Source organism: Macrobrachium nipponense, chromosome 1, assembly GCF_015104395.2.
Source record: "Macrobrachium nipponense isolate FS-2020 chromosome 1, ASM1510439v2, whole genome shotgun sequence".
Taxonomy (NCBI): Eukaryota; Metazoa; Arthropoda; class Malacostraca; order Decapoda; family Palaemonidae; genus Macrobrachium; species Macrobrachium nipponense.
In genome coordinates, this window is record NC_087200.1 from 143639301 (window position 1) to 143663615 (window position 24315).

General features: G+C 40.8%; 1 protein-coding gene across 1 annotated transcript in view; it reads left to right on the forward strand.

The window, feature by feature from the left end:
- Window positions 1-24315, forward strand: part of LOC135218962 (transmembrane protein 62-like) — a 608314-nt gene that overhangs the window by 346325 nt on the left and 237674 nt on the right. The window contains 1 exon segment of the mRNA XM_064255400.1: window positions 3974-4100. Coding sequence (XP_064111470.1) covers window positions 3974-4100 — 127 coding nt within the window.

The window sequence follows — 24315 nt, forward strand, 5'->3', positions numbered from 1 at the left end:
TGAAACCCACCCTATTTCTTTTTACCCACCCTACAGGACAAGATGTTCATAGATTAAGGATGACCGCTAGGGACGCTGCTCTCCGCAGGGCGTCAGTAGTAGTAGTAGTAGCGGTCGCATCACCCTTTAGTATCAGCTCTCTCAGGTGGGGATTTTATGTTGGAAGGTCTAAATGGTAAATGACTCGTGGTAGTGATCCCACTCGCCCTTATTTCCATACGGACACTTCTTTTATAGAGTGAGCGAGTCAGTTTTACTGACATTTTCTTGATTTTATTTTTTCTCTGGTAATTTTAGGATAATTTTACCTAGAAATGAACTTAAGGATAAATTTTCATAGGGCGACACGAGCCAATCACCCAGAAATAGATTTTTCCTATGTCAAAATCCCTTTTTTATTAATATACTGTGCTAAACTATAAAGGATTTTTATCATAGTATGCGTTTTTTAAAAGCGTCGTTAACTCGGAGCGTCGGAAGCGTCAACGTCGGAACAAACGTCGTAACCCAGGGCAGATTTTTCAATGAATATTTTAAGAAAAAGAAAAAGCGTCAGTAACCCTCGGAATGGACTACCGTAAGCCAGAGCCGTCGTAACCTGGGGACCTACTGTACTTAGTTTTGTTTTCTGTCGCCAAATCAGAAATAAATTAGTATAATTTTCAATATCTATTTCAATAAATATATTTCATTTTTTGAATTTCAAAAATAATTTACAAATACTAATTTGATGACAGTTTTCTTAATTTTCCATGCTTTAGCTGTATTTTGCCAAATTGTCTCTGCACTGAATAGTCCTTGTACTGAATCATCATGTGCTGAATTATCAGCGTGGAATTTTCGGCGCTGAATTGTCCTGCGCGGCATTGTCGGTCCACGGCACAGGTATAGTCTTTTGAGGTATTTCAATGATTAGCTGGTCTGGTGAGCTCCTGCTCGCAGTTGCTACATGACAGGGATCGACTTCCTAAGTTTTGTCAGGGTCTAGGAATATTGATAAATCTAGAGAAGTCCAATCTCGAACCCAAGCAGGGTACATTGTACTTGGACATGCTGATTGATAAGGTAGCAGCAAGGGTCCTCCCCATGACCTCTCATGCCAGTTGGCTGAGGGAGGCAGTGAGGCTGTTCCTGCCACAACAGGAGCAACCTGCTCAGCTTTGGCAATCCATGATTGGTCACCTGTTGTCATTGGAGAAGTTGGTCCTTCATGGGCACCTTCACTTTAGGTCTCTCCAATGGAGATTGAGGGAGTATTGGATCCAGTCCCAGGATCCTCAGTCATTCCTTGTTCCTCTCTCAGAGGAGGTGAGGGAAGACTTGAATTGGTGACTAGATAACAGGAACCTTGTCAGAGTGATCTTTCCACTCTCCCTCCGGACATGCTCCTGTTCTCAGACACTTCAAACAAGGGCTGGGTTGCACACCTGGAGGAGTTGCTGACTGCAGGAGTGTGGAACCTTCATGACAAGCACCTTCACATCAACGTCCTGGAACTCAAGGCAGTCTTCTTGGCTCTCCAAGAGTTTCAGGAATGGGTCATGGTGTTGATGAGTAACAACACTACAGTGGTGGCATATGTCAACGAGCAAGGGGGACTCACCTCCCTCGAGCTGCACCAGTTGACAGTGCAGGTGCATGAGTGGGCAGTAGCCCACTCAGAAGACTGTCAGCCAGGCAAGTTCCAGGCAAGAGGAATAGTATGGCAGCAAGCTCAGCCACCAGAATCAGGTGATAGGAACTGAATGGCCCCTTCACCAGGTGTGGCAAAAAAGCTATTCAGCCTATGAAGGCATCCACTGATAGACTTGTTTACCACCCAGTTCAACAGGAAGTTAGAAACCTTTTGCCCCGTTGCTCCTGACTCATGTGCAGCTGCAGAGAATGCGTTCCAACACCTGTGGGTAGGCTGAACCCTAGTAGGTTCACTGGAGCTCACTCAGATTCCTCCCACCAATCAGTGAATTTTCCTATTGTAAAGGACCGATTGTTTTGTATATTGTGCAGGAACAAATCACGATTTTTTAAAGTAAATTGTATTTTTCCTAACTATACAAACCTGTGGTGCTTTACACTTAGTGTTCACCTCATGCCACCCCTCAATCTCTTACCTTTGGCCGAAAGCAAATTGGAATGTTCACGTCTGGTCTGAGGGAGTACCAACGACCAGGCCTGTAGTTAACTACTGAACTGCCTTGTTTGAAGATTTCAGTGGCTGTGTCCAGGCTACACCTCAAGCATTTTCCTATTGTAAAGGACCTAGGCTTGTATAGTTAGGAAATATACAATTAACTTTCAAAAGCTGTGATTTTTCCCCTCCTTGGTTCACCTGGACAGTCTAACTTTTTTTTGGAGGTGATTTCTCCTTCTCCATACTCTATGTATACTTAAGGCTTCCAATTGAGTTGAGAGGCCATCAACTTTTCATAAATAACTCAACAACATCCTAACCAAGTAACCCTTGTTTCTGCAATCTAGCTTAGTTTTCTGTTTCTTCTTTCTAAACATTAAACTTCCTTGTAGAAACTGAATTTGAATATAAAAGCTGAATGAACGACAGATGTGATTTCGGAAATTTATTCTCAGTTTCTTTTCACTAGCATCATATCACGACCACTTATGTCTTACGTATCTGCTTTTTATCTTTTATCCTCTTACTCCATCAGTGCTTTCCGATTCCATTGGCTATGGAAGTGACTTTGTAGACGTAATCAGCTGGTTTTAGCCTGATTTGGTAATTGCCAATGTAAATCATATTATATCTGTAGACTCCCAAGATTCAGGTGAAGGGGAGCAAATCCTATCTTAACACTTGCACAACCAAACTGCAAGTAAAAAAGAAGAAAAAGAAACATTAATTAAGACCACTTTCACACCAGGCATTCTCAACAACAACAAAAGTAAAGCAAACTACTAAATTGTTAACTGAAACTTAAAATTTTGCACTTATCTTTCAACTTAGATGTTCCATGATCTTTGTTAATGGAATCATGGAAGCAAAGATTTTGAATATGAGGGAATAGAAAGTAAAAAGGATGTACTTGAATTCATGAGATTTCAGCAGAATGCATAAATGAATTTGCGCCTTGGTGAAATGTGGAGATCAGAACATTCCTCAACTGCACTAGGCAACTATTCAAAATTGTAGGTGTAGCAGAGTACTATTATTAAACCTGATACCAGAAAATGACACACTGCAGCATCAGCCTGCCTTGTGTTCCAAGCAAAAGAGGCTAGATCGGACAAATTTTTTAAAAACAACATTAATATATTAAGTCATCACGACAACTAAGAGACCTGGTTTATGGAAAATATGCATTTATGGACTCAAAGCTTTCCAGGGAGCTTGATTATCACAAGATCCAGGTTCTCCACTAACAACCCATCATTTTATTATGTGTTTTTGTCTTGATCTGCTGTGTTATGTATGAAGGTTATTGTTCTCTATCCATCAGAAGCTGATTTGATGACTTGCATTCACTATTTCCTGAGTCAAATCTTTTTGAAAGGTTTTAGAACACTTACATATTTATTGTTATTTGAGAGAGAATTGCCCTTAGTTTTCCCTTTTCTCTCTATCATTTGATAGGAAGAACAGGGGAAAGGTAGGATAGAGAGGGATTTACAGTAAAAGAGTTTTTAAATGAAGACATATTGCAAGTTTGGACACCTATAGTTTCATTTAACTTTACAGCAGCCCCATAGGTGATCCATTGATAATTCAGCTAGGAAAGCTACTTTTCTCTGTTAGTGGCAGAAAAGGTATTTGTAAAAGAAATTTAACTTTCAGTTAGGTTACATTTACATGGTTTTAAAAGTCTTGTTCTTTTATAATAATTGAACTTTGAGTTTCTATAAATGGGTTTGATTCATTTCTTCATTGATTGAAAATACTGTAATTTTTTTCCACAAAAATTCTTTCAGTGCATGATAATACTGTTGTTAGATATACAAATCTATATGAAATTTTCAGGTTTTGGTTGGCAAATTTATCAGGCAGCAAAACACTGTTGAGAATTGGATCGAATGGCGCAGGGTTTGAGTTGCCAAAGCCATCTTTCTTAGCTGGTATTATCCTGTCTCTCAGGGTGCATGATGTGGTAAGTAAGAAAAAAAATCATTATTGAGTTCACTGTTGACATTATTTGTCAGCGACCAATATTTGTTATAGGTTATTAAACATAAAAATCTATAAGAACATGGAAGTAAAAGTTTAGAAAATTAAAGTGTGTAATTTCTTTTATTTTTATTCATTGTTGTTCCTCTCAGAGCAGGAGTGTTCCAATGTGTTAATAATGGATTGAAATTTACAGAAAATCAAGAACCTTGAATCTGTATAATTGTTCATGTATGGTGATTATGTATAACTTTTTAATTTTTTAAAAAGTAAAATTGATTTTATAAACTGACCTATTACTTATAGTTAGCCCCTTTTTTTTGCAAAAATAAATTGAGGATAATTTATCCTTCATATAGTATAAAAAGAAAGAGCAGGTCAAGCCAACTATTTTCCTCATTCATCAATTGTCTTCCCCTTTAGAGGGGTAGTGTTGTCAGTGCACCTCACGCAGTGTGCGGTAGGCATTACTTAAGGTTCTTTGTAGCATTCCTTCCGCCCCCTAGCTGCAGCCCCTTTCATTCCTTTTATTGTATCTCCATTCATATTCTCTTTCTTCCATCTTGCAATCCATCCTCTCCTAACAATTGTTCCATAGTTCAACTGCAAGGTTTTCCTCCTGGTACACCTTTCAAAAATTTTTATTATCAATTTCAGTTTCAGTTCTGAATGACCTTATAGGTCCCAGCACTTGGCCTTTGGCCTAAGTCCTAGTATATTATATTCTATTCTTCATATGTCTGGTCAGTGAGAATTGAGAAAACAGTAGGGTAGGGAGGAGGGAACTTACAATGCTCATTATACAGTTGGGCAATATTCCTCAACAGTAATTGTTAAGTGACCAATTAGGTACCAAAAGTATGTATTGATTTAATGAGAATCATCTGTAGGTTCCTTCACGTGGTGAGGGGGTAAGGGATTCTGCCTTCAAGTTTGCGAAGGCCGGATCCTGACGGAACGCCTACAAAACTTTTGGCATTAACTTGCGTGGACATTTCCACTTTCGAAAAAATTTTCTGCTTGGGTGAGTCTGGGAGGGGTTCGTGGTTTGGAGGGGATTTGCATTCGAAGCTAATTGTGGGAGTTGTGGTGAGTCGCCACCCAATACGGTTTGGACCCAAGAGATGGTGATGGGATATTCCCATTGCTATCTTAAGGGCGGAACCATCTCCAGGGATCAGCCCATCGGAATCCAGGGGGGGGCTGGTTTTTGGGATGGGACTCCTGGCTTTTGTCCGGAAGCCCACCAATATGTTTGGAGTGGGGAGTCTGTCCCCATTAGTGGGGGTAGAACTCCCAGCAGGCAGATTGGCTTATACCTGGGCCACTGCAAGCATATTGGTGCTATCCCGAAAGGGTAGGGTATGGGGCAGACCGTGGGGAAGCAACTTCTACGTGTGCCATTGGTGGAGAATGTTGGACCCTGTCTAGTCCGCGATACCTTGTTGGTCTTCCCAAGCAGTTGTTGTGTGTGTGTGTGTGTATATTTCCCCCCCCCCCTTTTTTTTTTTTTTCCTTCAAACTATCATGGATAATATGTCTAGTACATTGTCCCCTGGATCCCCCGACTCTTTGGCACCGTTGACAACCTTAGGCTTGGATAAGGACCTCCCTTTGCCATCCCCAACCTCCTCCAATGAAAACATCAAAGATTTTCTTTGATTGTTACTACAGCCCTTATGTAGTTCAGAACAGAGGAAAGAATAGCAGATTTAATAATAGATATAAGATGCTAATCCTGATATTGGAATTTTACTTGGATCTCAAGAACCTGAGACTTATAATAAATACCTTTCTCTTGATCTCGACAAAAGCATATAAAAAAAGAACTGAATGATATTTGATGTCCATAGAGATATTGTAAAATGCATTGGCAGAGAACCAAAGATAGCCTCTCAAGGTGAAGGAAGCTTGCTTGTGGAAGTTTCATCACCAGATGAAAGTAGAAAATTACTGTCTATTAGTGCTGTAGAAGGAAGCACAGCAAAATGCACTCCTCACAAAACAATGAATCAGTCTAAAGGAGTAGTGTATAGTACTGAACTCCTACATTATTCTGAGGACACTCTCCAAAAAGAATTTGCTGATCAAAAGGTGGTTGATGTGAGACGAATCAAGAAAAAAGTATTGGGAATATTACATCCAACACCTACTCTAATACTCACCTTTGATTGTTTGAGACTCCCTAAATTTCTGAAAGCTGCATGGCTTCACCTGCCAGTTAGACAGTATATTCCCGCTCCCAAGATCCCGAAGATGTTTCGCCATTGCCAAATGTTTGGCCATTTGATAACAACTGTAGGAAAAAAGAAAGGAATGAACCAGCCATATGCTTTAACTGTGGCAGAAAAGAGCATGGGAATTGTGAACTTACTCCATGCTGCCCTAATTGTGGGGGAGACCATACTGCAGCACATAAATCATGTATCAAGTATCTCATTGAAAAAGAAACACTTTGTATCAAGACTCAAGAGCGCATTACCTTTAAAGAAGCAAGACAAAAGACTTTGCAGAAATTCAACACCAGAAGTCATTGTAGATGCAGTAAAAGGAAATGAGGAAAGACAAAAGAAATTGAATCTCAAAAAGTGTAATGAAGATAAAGGAAGAAAAAATGGATGCTGGGAAAATTGTCAACAAGAGGACTTTAAGTGAAGAGTCTGTAACAATGCCTGAATCAAAAGTCAAGCACCTTGAGAAACGGAGATACATCGTAGAAAAAGTTGATAAACAAAACAAAAATGAGTAAACCTTCACCATCCTGTGGTTCAGCTGACCCTCATAGAACATCGGAATTAATGGAAAATAATGAGTCATATCCCACTATCGTATTCATACAACACAGCAGCAACAAATGTAGAACCTAAGGCAAAACAAAATGTTAAACTCAATTCAGCTTGGTTTAGATAATAAAATTAGACTAGCTGAAAATGATAAACCAGATACTGCAAGGATCGAAGATGTTTCAAATACCATCATAAGTGATCACTTGGTACATTCAAATGACCCTCTAAGTACTCCTTCGACATCTGGAACTGTACCAAAAGTCCGTCACAAAATCAGATATCATCTTCGAAGAAAAAACATAACAAAACGATCTTGGACAGGGGATCATCCTCTAGAAAATAGTACTTTCTCTGCTATACTACAATGGAACTGCCAGGGACTTCGCGCCAAATATGAAGAGCTACTATGTTTGATTAATACTTATAATCCAGTTATGCTTAGCACTACAAGAGACTATGCTAAGCAACAACAAAATGCTTACTCCTAAAGAGTTTTTTGCATTCACTCCCAATTCCCTATACAGGGAAATTCGGGTGGAAGTGCTCTTCTTGTAAGACGAGATATTGCTCACTCAAAAATACAGTTGCAAACTCAATTACAAGCTGTAGCTGTCAAAATTCACTTAAAAAAGACTTACACAATTTGTTCATTGTATCTCCCTCCTAATAACCCAATACTTGAACGACAGTTAACACACTTGTATGAACAGCTACCCCGACCATTTCTGATATTGGGAGACTTTAATGGTCGACATGAATTTTGGGGTGACATTTTAACAAATCAAAGAGGAAACCTTATCTTATCATCAATAGAAAATTCAGATATGACCCTTTTGAATACTGAAAAAAAACCCACCCATTTTCACATTCAGACTGGTGCATTTTTTCATGTATTGACTTATCTATCACCAGTTCTGATACATTCATTGACTTCAACTGGGAGGTATTGGAAGATCTATACGGCAGTGATCATTTTCCAATGTTTATCAGAACTGAGAAATATGAGCCAGTATCAGAATGCCTAGGTGGTGTACCAATAAAGCAAATGGTTCCCCTTTTCGAGGAACTCAGTTATACTGAACTAGATGCAAAAGATATGCCAACAATAGGAGAAGCAGTGTTCTATTTAACAATGATTTTTATGTTTGCAGCAGAAAAGGCAATCCAAAAACCAGTGGAAAATTGCATCGGAAGGCCTGTCATGTGGAATTTTCAATGCAAAATAAGACACAAAGCCATGAGAGCAGCTTTTACTATGGTACAGAAGACATCGCTGTGAATGCTACTTGATCTCCTTTAAAAAGGCTCGAGCCAAATTCAGATGGCAAATAAAGCATGCGAGACGAGAATCATGGGCACTTTTTATATCAACAATTACCTGGAAAACACCTATGACCAAGATCTGGACAGTTATTAAGAAAATAGCAGGAAAGTACAATCCTAGTCCCCTTCCAGTTTTAAAAGTCAACGGTGACTTTATAACAGACTCAAAGGCTGTAAGCAATGTTTTTGCAGAACATTTTGCAATGATATCAAGTAGGGATGAAAATTCTCCATTCTACAGGGAGAGAGAGTTAGCAGAGTCTGAAACACTTGATTTTACCTCTTTTAAATCTGAATCATATAATATGCCTTTTACCATGGAGGAATTTTTATTTGCTCTTGGTAACAGTAAAAACACTGCACCTGGACCTGATGAAATTTTATATGAAATGATCAAGAATACTTCAAAGGAAACTAAATTTTTTATTTTAAGTATTATTAATAGAATTTTTAAGGAGAGTGGTTACCCTAGTGTTTGGGAAATAGCAACAGTTTTACCCTTTGTCAAGCCAGGGAAAGATTCATCTGTCCCTACAAGCTATAGACCAATAGCTTTAACTTCCTGTTTTTGTAAACTTATGGAAAAAATGGTAAATTTTAGGTTGGTATGGTTTTTAGAATCAAAGAAGATTATATCATCATCTCAGTGTGGCTTTCGCCGTATGCATTCTTGCACAGATGTATTGATACGTTTGGGATGAATGCAATTTGTCAGGCATTTGCTTCCAAGCAGCATTATGTGGCGGTTTTCTTTGACCTAGAAAAGGCTTATGATACTACCTGGAGGCATGGAATTATGAAAGTCTTGCATGAAATTGGTCTGCGTGGAGAACTACCACTTTTTATTAAAGTCTTTTTAAAAAACCGTTATTTTAAAGTCAGAGTAGGTAGTACTCTGTCTAATTTGAAAGAACAAGAGGAAGGAGTACCACAGGGAAGTGTGTTAAGTGTCACTCTGTTTGCCTTAGCCATAAATGGGATAGCGTCAAAAATTCCAAAAGATGTAATGTCAACAATGTTCGTTGATGATTTATCTATTTCGTGTGCTGCATCTAAAATGTCTGTTGCAGAGCGAAAACTCCAGTTGGTAATAAATAAAGTTAACAGTTGGGCAGCTGAGCATGGTTTTAAATTTTCCTCTGCCAAAACAGTTGTTATGCATTTTTGCCGTATCAGAGGGGTTCATCCAGACCCAGATCTGTTTTTAAATGGACAGAGACTCGCATGCGTACAGGAAACAAAGTTTTTAGGCTCATCTTTGACAGCAGGTTGACATGGGAAGCTCATCTCAGGAGCCTCAAAGTCAAATGCATGAAGGCCTTAGATGTTTTAAAAGTCTTAGGTCATACAAATTGGGGGCTGATAGAAAGCATTTGTTACATGTTTATAAAGCAATAGTTGCTTCAAAATTGGCATATGGGTCAGAAATCTACTCATCAGCTACGACAAGGAGATTGGATACTTTGAATGCAGTTCATCATGGGGGAATTAGAATTGGCAACAGGAGCCTTTAGATCCTCTCCAATATCTAGTTTATTAGTGGATGCCAGGTGAACTGCCCTTAGATTTGATAAGAAAATTTTACCCTGTTGAAATATTGGTACCGCATACAGAGAACTCCTGAGTCCTTAGCTTACAATACTGTTTTTAAAGGCAATTTTGTATTTATGAAAAATATGCTTCATATCCAAAGCCTTTTGGATACAGGGTAAAATGTGCATTAGAGGAGCTCAATGTAATAAAAGGAAAAGTAATTCCAGCAAAATTTTCAAGATTCCCTCCATGGAAGTTGCCCTCTGTGAAATATTGTAAATGGTTTTCTGGTTGCAAGGCAGACTGTTCAGGTGATATTCTTAAGCAGAAATTCCTTTGCCATGCTGAAAAACATGATAACTCAAGGCAATTCTTTACCGATGGCTCCAAATCCAGTGCAGGCGTTGGGTTGGAGTGGTATACCCTGACAGTAGTGTTAGTGGTGCATTACCATGTTGTGCTTCTATTTTTACTGCTGAACTTTTTAGCATTTTAACAGCCCTAAAAGAAAATTTGTAACTTTAGAAGGAGATAAATTTTACCATATTTTTAGTGATTCCAAGAGTGCCTTGGAAGCTTTGGCATGTTTTAATCCAGTACACCCTGTGGTACTGGAAATAACAGAGTGGTTGTTTTTATTAAAACAAAAACAGAAGGTAGTTAAACCTCTGCTGGGTTCCTTCACATGTTGGTATTGTTGGAAATGAACGAGCTGATGAATTGGCTAAGTTAGGTACATCAAAAAATCCAAAAAGTATAGCAATTCCCTGTTCAGACTACATTCCTGAAATTAAAAAGACTGTAGAATCAGTTTGGCAATTCTATTGGACAATAGAGAGTAATAATAAAATGAGAGAACTCACTGATGTAATCAACCCCTGGCTTTATATGTTAGAAGACCGTCGGAAAGAGACTGCATTATGTAGGTTACGGATCGGCCACACACGGATTACCCATGGTTTTTTAATGAACAATGACCCTGAACCATTTTGTGAGGATTGTCTTGTTCCCCTCACAGTAAAACATTTAATAGTAGAATGCCCCAGCTTAATATCAGCAAGGAACTGTCATTTTAACGTAGTTGGAAGAATGGATCTTAAACTAGATGCCATTATAGGCAGAGATTTTAATGAGGATAAGCTTTTTAGTTACCTTCGAGAAGCAGGTCTTCTTGAAAAAATTTAGGTTAGTTTGGTCAAGATGTTTGAGTTTGTGTATGTGTTAGTATGTGTCAGTGTATATCATTTGCTTTTAAGTCTTTTTAGATCAGGAAATTTTTATGTACATAAAATTTACCTCCAATTGATATATCTATTACCATATATAATGTTTTAGTACTTTTAATATCTATTTATTTTGACAGAACTCTGTAGAATTTGGAAGTTTGCGGGGTGCCTATGTTGCTTATATTTTTTGTTTACAATTAATTTGAAATAGGTGTGTAGGTGAGATAGATATTTTGTGTGTTTTTGGGTTCTCTGTAGTTCTCTGACAGATTTTATATAAACATATTTATAGCATTTTAATTGACTTTTTCCTTTGCAATTCCTTTTAATGATACAGCGTCAATAACCTCGTCGTTGCGACGCCAGTAAGAATTAATAAATCAATCAATCAATCATTCAAAAGTAATGAGGAATTACTCAGTAAAGCGGCTCCATAACATCTGTAGAGTACATCTTTGCAGTACATGAATGCCTTATTACACATTTAAACAAAAAGCAAACAAAAAAATGAATCAAAGTATCATTTTCATAAATATTCTCACATCAGCGTATCCCTTCATTGAGCTAAATGTGAAATGATTTCTCCCCACTCTTGTTTTCCCTTTGGTCTTTCTGCTAGGACTACTGGCAAGTGTGGGTTATTAGCATATCTTTTTTATTTTCATGATTTCCTGGGCTTTCCTACAGGTCTATGCCTGATACCTCCATATCTACTGCTTTTCTGACCATCTGGTCCTCATATCATCACATATCTTGACCATCTCAGTAAAGTATTCAGAAACCACACATCTATCAGTTTCTCATTTTGAATAAGATATCACACTACTCCTGCCATGAATTGTAACAGTCTTTGGTCACTCATTTCAACAGCTTCATTTTCCAATATTTGTGTTCCGTAGAGTAGTACAGGCTATTTGTACTATCATAAGTCTTTGCTGTCTTTACTAATGTGAAAATTTGTTTACCAGTAGTCTTCCTATCTCTGTCCATTTCATCCTTGCTGCAGCTTCTCTCTGACTGCTCTCTTAACTCCTGCTTCTTAGGCTGGTCTAACCCCCCCCCCCCCCCAAAATTTTGGAAATGCTTTACTTCTAGGATATGCACATCTATCACAAGAGGATTCTAACTTCCATTTCTTTCCCATTTGATCTTTTAATGCACTTCAGGCTTAAAAAATCTCCCATGACACTGTCTGTAGTACAAGCTTTGTGAACCCAGTAGTATGTTTGCTCTCTGTATTTTTGGAACAATTTTATTCAGTATTCAGGGTATCTTTCATCCATGCTGCAGCTACTCTTTCCTACTGCTTTCTCAACTCCTGCTTCATAGTCCAGTAGGCCCCCATTTAAAAACAAGCTCAACTTCTTAGGCCTGCCCATTATCTCAGCAGGTTCTCAGCTTGGCTCTCTTATTTATTTGTTGATTCAATGCATTTGGGCATCAAAAATCTGTTCCTTCATGTATATTTTGTAATCCTGAGCATTTCTTGTGACACCCATTTCTTGACTTTAGTACAATATACAGAGTTCACCTTCACACCTTGCCCACAGCATCTACATAGGCACTCCTGATTGTGCAGATTCCTTTCACATCACCATATGCTTTATTTTACTTTTATTGGTTTTTGGTCCTCTTCTCCATTCAACTTTTAAACCTTTCTATCACCTCTTCCTCATATTCTGTAGTTCACACTAGTCATCTACGTAGAGCCACTCCCAGTGACCCCCTTTTCTTCACTTCTCTGTAGTTTCTTTAATTATTATGAAAAAGAACAGCGGACCCTGCACTGGTCCTTGATGGACACCAACAGTTATGTAAAATTCTTCTGTTACAGTTGTCATTGTTTTTACTCTGGGGCTAGTAGTATGGTCAAGTTAGAACACTACCTTATTGAGTCATCTTGGTATCCTCAATCTTTTTAATGCTGATTTAATTGTTTGGTTCAATACAGCCAAATGCCTTTTGAAGAACCACAAATATGTGGTATAATCTTTTCTTTGCATGGTGTTTTTCATGCTGTGCTTCATTATAGTCTCTTTAACATTCATAATGTTTTAAAAATGTTGTAGTTTTTATTCCTAGATCAATACATGCATCTTTAGAAGACATAAAAAAATTTTTTGTTTTGATGAAGAATCTCAGAACCAACAATTTTCCACTCAAAGTAATGAGAAGGAATTCATTCTATTCTACATATAATCCATAAAATACATACACTATTAGAAAATGCATACACTGTATTAAAAGTGCACACTTACATCATCGTCAGCTTCTTGTACAAAACGTTTTACTCGGACAGAAAACAGCTAAAATCTGATTGGCTGGCTGCTTACCATGGAGACTGTTAGCAAATGACAGCCCCCACCTCCATTTTATTTATTGACGTCGTGGATGTCACTACGTTTGAATGTTGGTATAGTAGTGACTATTTGACTACTGATGGCAATAATTATATACTCAATAATTTGTTTTATACAATTATTTCTTCATGAAAACAAGAATTCAACAATAATTTAAACTTTATTATAGTTGTATGAAAAATCCCACACAGTGTGTTATAGTGATGTGTCATCACTTGCAAATTGTATTCACATACCGTCCTTAAATATACGACTGCAAACTGATCACAACATATATAATAAATAGCCTTACTTTTTGTTTAGTTGAAGTACAGATATTTTGATTATATATAATTTTGCATTTTATGGAATGTTTTTGTTGAAAATAGAATGTGTTAGTGAACATAAGGTCTTAATTGCCCCATTTTATTATTGATGATCTTAATTATCTCAAATTCATTTAAAGTTAATAAAAATAGTAAACTATAATGAGTAAATAACTATAATATTATTGGATACTGTGAAGTAAAGAATAACTTTATAAAAGATCCATGGAAAAGATGCATATTCGTTATGTTTGAATATTATATTACAATACTAATATGTGAATATTACGCTGGTTTTATATCTCATGTATGATGTGATCCCCTTGAAATTAGCTTTGAAAATAGGTCTTCAAAAATTGCATGATATGCGAGTATATACACAAACTCTCCAGCTGCACATATTAAATCACTTTTTATTCCTCCTTATCTGTTACATTCTCTATTGGTCCTTTTGCTATGTCAGCTTATTCAGGTTCATGTTCATTTCCTTCATTCAGGTTTTCAAAGTACTGATATCTTTTCAATCATCATTTAGCTACTTTGCTATGCAGAATATTTTTTATATTCCATATGCTGTGTTGAGATTATGTTTCTCTTTCCCCATGCCACTTACATTTTAGCCTCCCTCTTTTTTTTCTATATACATCTGTGTCATGTTGTACTTTCTCTTCTTTATTTGTTCTCTTTGATTTGTTTTAGTATATAGATCCTTTATCATTTCTTGCTCTATTTATTGTTAGTTGTTAAAAGTTTCAGGAGGCTTAGGTAGACAGTGCAGGTTTCTTACTTCACTAATACAATAGTAAAAATATACATAAAATTACCAGTTAAGTATAGAACTACAATCGTAGTGTGAGCCTTTCTTGAATCTTGCAACCCACAACTGTGAGGTTCTGGACCCCATACCACTTCTGCTTAGGCTCCCGGCTATTTTCTATCTGCTTGTCTGCTTGCGATCTGGAAGGTTCTTCAAGGAATTTGTCCCACCTACCAAAGGTGGAGAATTTGCGCTACTGTCCCACCTGGTGATGGTCCTTATTGGTTGAAGATTATCTACTGCCATCCCTTGGGTGTGAGTGTTTGACTTCATTCCTCCCCTTGTGGGTGGAACCAATGACATCCCTGGAACTGCTGAGTTTCTGGTGAAAGATCAAAAGCCAGGTCACAGATGAGAGTTTTAATGGGAGCGCTTAGATTAAAACTTCGTGCTTGATATTGCTATTGTTCAAGACTCTTCCTGTGACTTTGTTCAAGACTCTCTCTCTCTCTCTCTCTCTCTCTCTCTCTCTCTCTTCTCTCTCTCTCGCTCTCTCTCTACTCCTCTCCTCTCTCTCTCTCTCTCTATCTCTCTCTCTCTCTCTCTCTCTCTCTCTCTCTCTCTCTCTCTCTCTCTCTCTCTCTGGATATTTTAATGTCATAATTTCTGGAAATGAAGAAAAGAATAACATACCAGAATGGGAAAATCCTTATTATTACCCATATTAAACGAAGGAGATAACACGCAAACCATCATAGTGATGAATGCGCAGGGTTTAGTTATGAGTATAACTCAAAAAGAAAAATACAGCTCTAAGAACTAACCCAAATTGAAAAGAAAATAGTTATAATGAATATAAGTTGGAAACCTGTAGTTCGAAACTGGTATTCCCAAGAGACTGGTTATAATGATCAAATCAAAAAAGGGTTCCAACTTATAGATCAGATAGAAAAAATAGGAATCAAGGGAGAACCACGATATATGGGAAAGGCATAAAATAAGGAAAAATATATGAGAAATATAGTAACTCAGAATGTGAACTAATAGCGGTAGAATTTGAATCTGAAAAATTAATGAATGTAGTAATTTCTGGGCTCAGCTCGTGTCGGCCTATGAAAGTATCCTTAACATCATTCTTTCTAGGTAAAATTAGCCTAAAATTACCAGAGAAAAACAAAATTAAGAAAATGTCAGTAAAACTGACTCGCTCACTCTTAAAAAGAAGTGTCGGTATGATATAGGGGCGAGTGTGGAACACTACCACGAGCCAAACACCAATTAGAACTTCCCTACCAGAATCCCCCCAAGAGAGAGCTGATACCAACGGGCGATGCAGCTTCTACTACTACTACTAGAGGACGCCACGGACAGCAGCGCCCCTAGCGGACATCCTTAATTTTTAGCGCCAGCGACAAGTCGCCATTTTCTTGTGCTTGTGCTTTTCTTGCGATTTATCCGCATCTGTATCATGGAACGCTCTGCAATCGCCACGGCTAAGTTAAGTAACTCATAAGTAACATTTTACTGTATTTTTGTCTTCCGGGTACCAGTATTTTCCTTTTTATAGGTCATATACGGTTCCCCGGTTGTCTCGTGGCGGCCATGCCGCCTCGTAAGAATTCCCGGTCCTCCATACTGGGACTTCTTATGCTTATGGGCTTACTTTTTCACATTCATTGTTTACATCGAGTTTTAGCTAGTTCAGCCCTCCTACCATTCTCTTAGCTTGGTATTTAGGGCTATCATTATTTTTATTTTCGGCCCAGCATCCCGGCTCTTGCTCTACATCGGCTATCGCTGGCTCCGAGGAGGCTTCTGTTTCTCGGAACAGTCTGCCTCCTCCTGGGCTTCTTTCTCTTTTACTAAAAGTGTCTCTTCCCTTTCGATGTATTATTATTTAGGGTGTAGGCTAGCCTAGGTGCTTGTTCCAACATGTTGGTACAGCTTGGTTCACGTGGCCCTACCACGGTTGTGTTGCTCGCGGCCTAGGCCACTTGCGGTCACGTGTCCTACAGCACCTTACCCTGCCCCTTCCCTCCCTCTCTGATGTAGGGAGGAGCTGGGGGACCCCTTGGTTGTTATAACAACCTCATCGCCTTCTCTCACACTCGGAGGTGACCGGGGGGTTCCGCCAGCAGGGGGTATAGGGCGACCACTATGAGGTACCGGGTCTCCATGCGGGTAGTTGGTGAGGCGGGGAGGAGTAGGCCATCCCTCCCCCCTTTTCTCGCTCCCGCCGTGTTTCGCCGGGACCTCCCTCCCCCCCTCCCCATTGCTCAGCCACCTCCCTTACGGTACGAAAGGAACCTTCCGTCGCAGCCGGGGCCCCTTTGGTTATAGGATATTGGCTCCGCTAGCGGGCAGGGTGGGCGCTATGGATGGTCGGTTGCTTGCCTACTATATCCTTATATCTCTCCCCCGCTACCGGAAGGGAGCTTACCCTTACCTACGCACTCTTCTAGTAGACGGGTGGAGAGAAGTTGTTTTAATTTTGTTATTTTAAGGATATATACCCTATTATAAGATATTTTACAATGAATTGTGTGTTATTATATTTATTTTATCAACCATCCCCGCCATTGTCCGTCGTGGTTTCCATTACCACCACTCCTAGTTGGTTGATTCTTGTGCCTCCGCCATTGGCGGAGCCATAGCCTATCTTCCAACCTGGTTACCACACGTATTTTAGCGGGGCTCTGGTTTTATCTAACTTTATCGCTCCGGCACCAGCGGAGCATATGTTAGGCTGTAAGTGTTTACTCTGTACTCATGTACTTTTTTCACTTACAGGCTACCAACTGCCAGGTCCTGGCCTGTAATGCGACGCTCTATGACCCCTGTGGACATGACGAGTGCAGGTCCCACGCCCCGTGTGCCACGTCGTACAATGAGACGATCGTCTGGCACCCCGAAGCCTGCGCTATATGCTACGACCTGGTCGCTCAGCTAGGAGATGGGGTATGTCCATTATAAGCTTACTTATGATTTTACTAACAACTTCTAGTTCGTAAGTTTGTTAACCCTGTCCACAATTGGTAGCTAATCCCGCCTTTCTTTCAGGCTAGCGGTGTGAGGGAAGTCGCCCTCGCCACCCTGAAAGCGTGGTGGGCGGCTTTGGGAAAAATGCTGCCAAGGGCCAGCCCTAACATATTAGATAGGAAGCTGGCCATCCAGATCTTCCCCGCGGGCAAGTCGACGGGCTACGTCGACCCCTTGTCCGCCGCCCCAGTGATAGCCTCCATCCAGCAAGAACTCCAGCATTCGTTTGGGGTCGTAGCCTCCCAGGAGTCAGTTCCGGACGTCGCTGCCCTGGACCTGAACCTCGAGCCGATGGCGGTAGTTAGCGAGGATTTGTTGGTTGAGGTAGGTTTGTCGGGCGCCCAAGGTCTTTCCTTGGGCGCTCCTGGATCTTCTCCTGTCCCTTCTTCTTCCGCCTCTTTCCAAGGCTTTGCGGGATCCGAGATCCCTAGCCGCCCTCCCGCTCTCTCTGTACCTCCTAAGGAGAAGGGAAAGAGAGAACCGAAGACCTTGTCTAAGTCGACTTCTAGGAAGTCGTCTTCGTCTTCTTCGGCCAGGAGTCGTCGACTTCATACGCCGATGCGGTGAAGGCTAAGCCGAGCTCTTCCCAGTCGAAGAGCTCCAGAAGCAAGGCTTCGAAGGAGAAAGGCTCGCGCTACCACCGAGTCGCTGCCTTCTCCGCCTCCAGCTGCCCCCTCTCCGGCTATGCCGGCAGGGGTGGCAAGCACCAGCACCTGCGTTCCCTCTTCTGTCTCACCAGGGATGATGGAACAGGTAGGGTGATGGTAGGTTCCCAAATTTCGGCATGGGGAACACGTTTTGAGCAGATGTTCGCCGGATCAATTATTCGAACAGTTCTGTCTCAAACTGGACCAGGTCTAATCCAGGACCTCTCTAATAGGATGAGAGAGAATGAGGACCGAGTAGCAGGGCTATCTCAGGCTCCTCCCCCAGTCTCCCCTGCATCTAGCACTGTGGGGATTCTCCAACCTTTCCGCCTTACGACTCCTTGCCAGCTTTCTCTATGGAGAATCCATGGAGAGTAGCTGGCCTACGCTCCTTTAAGGACGGGATGATTTCGATCCCGGAGTTTGGTACTCGAAGGATTGAGGACTTCGAGTTCTACCCTCCGGGTCTGACGCAGCCTTTCATCGGGTATGCTAGGCTGACGCCAACGGCTCTTACGAGAGAGGACAAGATCTCGAAGGAGTCAGTTCTCTACAGTAGAGATCACGCCCAGCGAGAATGGGTTCACTGCCTTGAGGACTGGGAGTGTACTAACACTAGACTCCAGGCCTACAAGAGTCCCTTCACTATTTTCGCGACGGAAGAGGAGGTCTCTCTTCCGTTCGCCACGAAATTGGTGGAGAAGGCTCTTCAGGCAGTCCTCAAGGATGAACCCATTCCACAGTTGAGGGAGTCGGAGTCTACTTCTCCACTCTTCCCCGCCTTCGGAGAGTTATGGGAAAACCTGCCAGCTACATTCACGCTGGTAAACTCAAACCGGACTGCGCCATGGACCAGTTCGGTGAGAAATTACCTAGGCTGCCGGATTCCCTAATCCAGGCAGAGTTCGATGCGCGAACTAGGTTTGGCAGGTCCCTCAACTCTCTTATCGTTACGGAAATGGCTGCCCTTTCCTACGCTAACGAACCGCTGTTCAAGATTCTGGCGAAATCACAGTTTCAGACGGTTCTGTCAGAACGCTTTTGACTTCTTCCAAGCCAGGAGGAACTGCCGGAAGCATGTCCTTCAAGAGTGCACTATCAGGCATGAGCCTAATAGACTCTTGGCTGCGAGCATGTGGGGAGCGGATCTCTTCCCAGAGTCCGCAGTGAACGAAGTCCACCACGAAGCTGCTAGACTCAACCAGAGCCTTAGAGCTAGGTGGGGTATTTCCTCTAAGAGGAAACAGGAATCCGTTCCCACTGCTGGCAAGAAACCAAAGAAGGCTGGTAAGAGGTTCCAGCCTTATAAAAAACTTCAGCATCAGCAGCAGTTTGTGCAGGCAGTCCCAGTTACCCAACAGGGACAACCTGCCACATCTAAACAGACCCAGCCTTTCCTCCTGGTGCCCCAGCAAGCTCAACCTTCTACTTCCTACGCTATCTCGCCGGCCTTTAACCCTGCTTATGAGACTCAAGGCTACTCCTCAACCGAGGGGTTAGGGCGAGAGGTTACTTTCGTCACCGTGGCGCAGGAAGGGGCACAAGGAGTAAGCAGTTCAGAGGAGGGCGTGGTGGCCAACCCGCCCATCAGCAATGAGGCTCCCCAGGTAGGAGGGAGGCTGTTCCTCTTCCGCCACAGGTGGGGTTCAGCAATTGGGCACAGAGCATAGTGTCCAAAGGACTAGGCTGGAGTTGGATCAAGGATCCCCCTCCAATCAAATCTTTCATCAGGTACCGTCAAAGGAATTGATAGATTACGCGGAAGAACTCCTTCAGAAAGGAGCTATTGCGAGAGTCAAACATCTAAAATTTCAAGGGCGCTTATTTCAGCGTGCCAAAGAAAGGCTCAACAAAAAGAAGGGTAATCTTAGACTTGTCAAAGCTAAACTCTTTCATTCGCTGCGACAAGTTCAAGATGCTTACCCTCTCTCAGTAAGGACCCTACTTTCAGCGTGGAGCCGTCACATGCTCCATCGATCTTACAGACGCATACTATCATATCCCTATAGCCATGGCACTTCCGCCCATTCCTAGGATTCAGGCTAGGAAATCAGACATTCTCATTCAAAGTGATGCCCTTCGGTCTGAATATAGCCCCCAGGGTATTCACAAAGATAGCAGAAGTGGTTGTACAACAATTGAGAGCTCAGGGAATCATGGTAGCGCATAACCTCGACGATTGTTGATCTGGGCATCAACAGTCGAGGAATGTCTCGAAGCTACCAAAAAGGTAGTTCACTTTCTGGAACATCTGGGGTTCCAGATAAACAAACGAAATCCAGACTTACTCCGGAATCTCATTTTCAGTGGCTAGGAATCCAATGGGATTTGTCTTCCCACAATCTATCAATTCCAGTGGCCAAACGGAAGGAAATAGCAAAATCTGTCAGGCAATTCCTCAAATGCAAACAGACATCAAGAAGAAACCAGGAGAGAATCCTAGGGTCTCTTCAGTTTGCTTCGGTGACAGATATCCTTCTGAAAGCAAGGCTGAAAGATATAAATCGAATTTGGCGGTCAAGAGCAAACTCCAAATATCGAGACAAGTTGTCAGTAATTCCACAGATCCTCCGCAACCAACTACGGCCTTGGTCAAAAGTAAAGAACTTAGCCAAGAAGGTACCCCTTCAATATCCCCTCCCAGTGTTAACCATTCACACGGATGCTTCCCTGTCCGGGTGGGGAGGATACTCTCAGTTCAAACAGGTTCAGGAGATTTGGTCAGTTCAATTTCGCCAGCTCCACATAAACGTGTTGGAAGCAATGGCAGTATTTCTTACTCTGAAGAGACTGCTTCCCCCGAAGAAGTCTCATCTAAGGCTAGTTTTGGACAGTGCAGTAGTAGTTCACCTGCATCAACAGAGGAGGGTCCAAATCCAAGCATGTGAACCATGTCATGATAGCCATCTTTGCATTAGCAAACAAACACAAATGGCATCTGTCTGCCACTCACCTGGCAGGAGTAAGAAATGATAGCAGACGCCCTGTCCCGGTCAGTTCCTCTGGAATCAGAGTGGTCTCTGGACGTCGGGTCATTCCAGTGGGTAAGCCGGAGAGTCCCAGGTCTCCAAGTGGATCTCTTCGCCTCACAAGCGAACCACAAGCTCCCTTGCTATGTGGCCCCCAACCTGGACCCTCTGGCTTATGCCACGGATGCCCTGTCGTTGGATTGGAATCAGTGGAGGAGAATTTATGTTTTTCCTCCAGTGAATCTTCTCTTGAAGGTCCTGGACAAACTAAGGTCTTTCAAAGGGATAGTAGCTCTGATTGCACCGGATTGGCCCAAGAGCAACTGGTATCCTCTTCTTTTGGAATTGGGTCTCCGACCTCAACGGATCCCCAATCCCAAACTGTCACAATCAGTACAAATGAGGACTGTGTTCGCTTCCTCAAGAACTCTCCAGACCCTAACTTTATGGACTTCATGAAGTTTGCGGCTAATAAAGATGCTGACATTGATCCACAGAACATTCTCTTCCTAGAATCAGATAAGAGAGAGTCAACCATTAGACAATATGACTCAGCTGTTAAAAAATTAGCATCTTTCCTGAGAGAATCGAACACCACAACCATGACAGTTAATTTGGCTATATCCTTTTTCAGATCCTTGTTTGAAAAAGGTTTAGCAGCTAGCACGATTACCACTCATAAATCGGCTTTGAAGAAAATCTTTCAAGTAGGTTTTCAGATAGATTTGACTGAATCTTATTTCACATCTATCCCTAAAGCCTGTGCTAGACTTAGACCTTCTCAGAGGCCTACTACAGTTTCATGGTTCTTAAATGATGTCCTCAAACTAGCTTCAGATACTGACAACTCATCTTGTACGTTCATTATGCTCCTGAGGAAGACATTATTCTTACTAAGCCTAGCCTCAGGAGCTAGAATTTCAGAACTGTCGGCTCTATCCAGGGATGCGGGTCATGTGGAATTCCTCCCATCAGGAGAAGTTCTTAACCTTGCTCCGGATCGTAGCTTTTAGCCAAAAAATGAAGATCCTCTTGCAAGGTGGGCTCCTTGGAAGGTTATCCCACTTCCACAGGATCCTTCTCTCTGCCCAGTATCAACTCTTAGAGCCTTTCTTTCTCGTACTTCTTCTAGATCCTCAGGTGCTCTCTTTATGAGAGAAAAAGGTGGTACTTTATCAGTTAAAGGCATTAGACAGCAAATCCTTTACTTCATTAAACAAGCCAACCCTGAGTCATTCCCAAAAGCACATGATATCAGGGGAGTAGCCACCTCAATTAATTATTTCCAACATATGAACTTTGAGGATCTTAGGAAGTATACTGGATGGAAATCCCCGACAGTCTTTAAACGGCATTATTTAAAGTCCTTGAATCTTTAAAGTTTTCAGCAGTAGCAGCGGGAAACATAGTTTCCCCTGATACTGTTTAGTAGTTGTAGTATTGATCCAGGTCTCCTTTCTACCTACTTCAACCAACATGCCTCAACCTATCGTCAGGCTACTCAACATCATAGCCTTAGCCGTTGTATCATATAGTGGATTGTCCCTTATTTTTTTTGCTAGGGACAACCACCCTTGTACTGATATGTACTCCAGTGTTCCTACCCTTATTTTTATGCTAGGGTAGGACACAATATGTTTGTATTTTCACCATTTTGTATTTGTGATGATCTTCAGTCACAATGTGTTTGTATATATTTGGAATTAATTGTATTAATGATGGATTTGAGTGTACCTATCCTTATTTTTATGCTAGGGTAGGACACATGTATGTATATATTTTGTAATTATATATTCTGATTAAGTAAATCCCAAATTCTTTACCTTATTTTACATGCATATCTGTAATTTGATTTATTTACCATTTAAGTACTTTAAGTTTTACTAACATTATCTGTTATTTTATTCATTATAATAAGTTTATTAGTTTAAGTGCTAATTTGCTATGCTGTATTTGATTTACTTATTATATCCATCATTTTAAACTGTTTTTCATTATTTCCTTTTCCATCTTGTCTGTTTCTCTGGTACTCTTTCATAGGCCGACACGAGCTGAGCCCAGAAAAGGGATTTTGACGAAGGAAAAATCTATTTCTGGGTGATTGGCTCGTGTCGCCCTATGAAACCCCCCCTTTTTTTTTTTATGGTTTGTTTTCCCCCCCTTGCAGGACAAGATGTATTTATGTTTTAATTAAGGATGACCGCTAGGGGCGCTGCTGTCCGTGGCGTCCTCTAGTAGTAGTAGTAGAAGCTGCATCGCCCGTTGGTATCAGCTCTCTCTTGGGGGGATTCTGGTAGGGAAGTTCTAATTGGTGTTTGGCTCGTGGTAGTGTTCCACACTCGCCCCTATATCATACCGACACTTCTTTTTAAGAGTGAGCGAGTCAGTTTTACTGACATTTTCTTAATTTTGTTTTTCTCTGGTAATTTTAGGCTAATTTTACCTAGAAAGAATGATGTTAAGGATACTTTCATAGGGCGACACGAGCCAATCACCCAGAAATAGATTTTTCCTTCGTCAAAATCCCTTATATAGACCCCTAATACTAAAGAGTTTGACACAATAATAGAAAAATTGGATGATATATGTAGAAATCACAAGGACTGGACTATTCTCCTATTCAACAAATAAATCACCAGCCAACAAGAAAGGAAAATACTTTAGACCTAGTATTTGTGAACAAGGTGAATTATGTTAATGAAATAATAGTTTATAATGCGAGTATTTCAGACGATAATGTCATAGAATTAACCCTCTTACGCCGACTGGACGTATTTTACGTCGACATTTTTTGTCTCCCGTGTGCCGACTGGACGTATTTTACGTCGACTTACAAAAGTTTTTTTTAAAATTCGCGGAAAAATACTTATAGGCCTACCAGCCTAAAACTTTTGAATCACGCACCTTGGGGGATGCTGGGAGTTCACGGATCAAGGTGTTGTTTTGTTTACAATCGTTACGCAGGCGCGCAAGCGCGAATTTCTTTCTTACCGCACTAAAAAGTATCTGTGACACATCTCGGAAATTATTTCGTCACTTTGACATAATTTTTGTACCATTGTAAATTAGCCGTTACATGAAGTATTATGTATGAAAATGTGCGCATTTTTATGTAGAATACAACAATAAAATACTCATGATTGTAGCTTTTATCAGTTTTGAGATATTTTCATATAAATAACGATAAGTGCCAAAATTTCAACCTTCGGTCAACTTTGACTCTACCAAATGGTCAAAAAACACAATTGTAAGC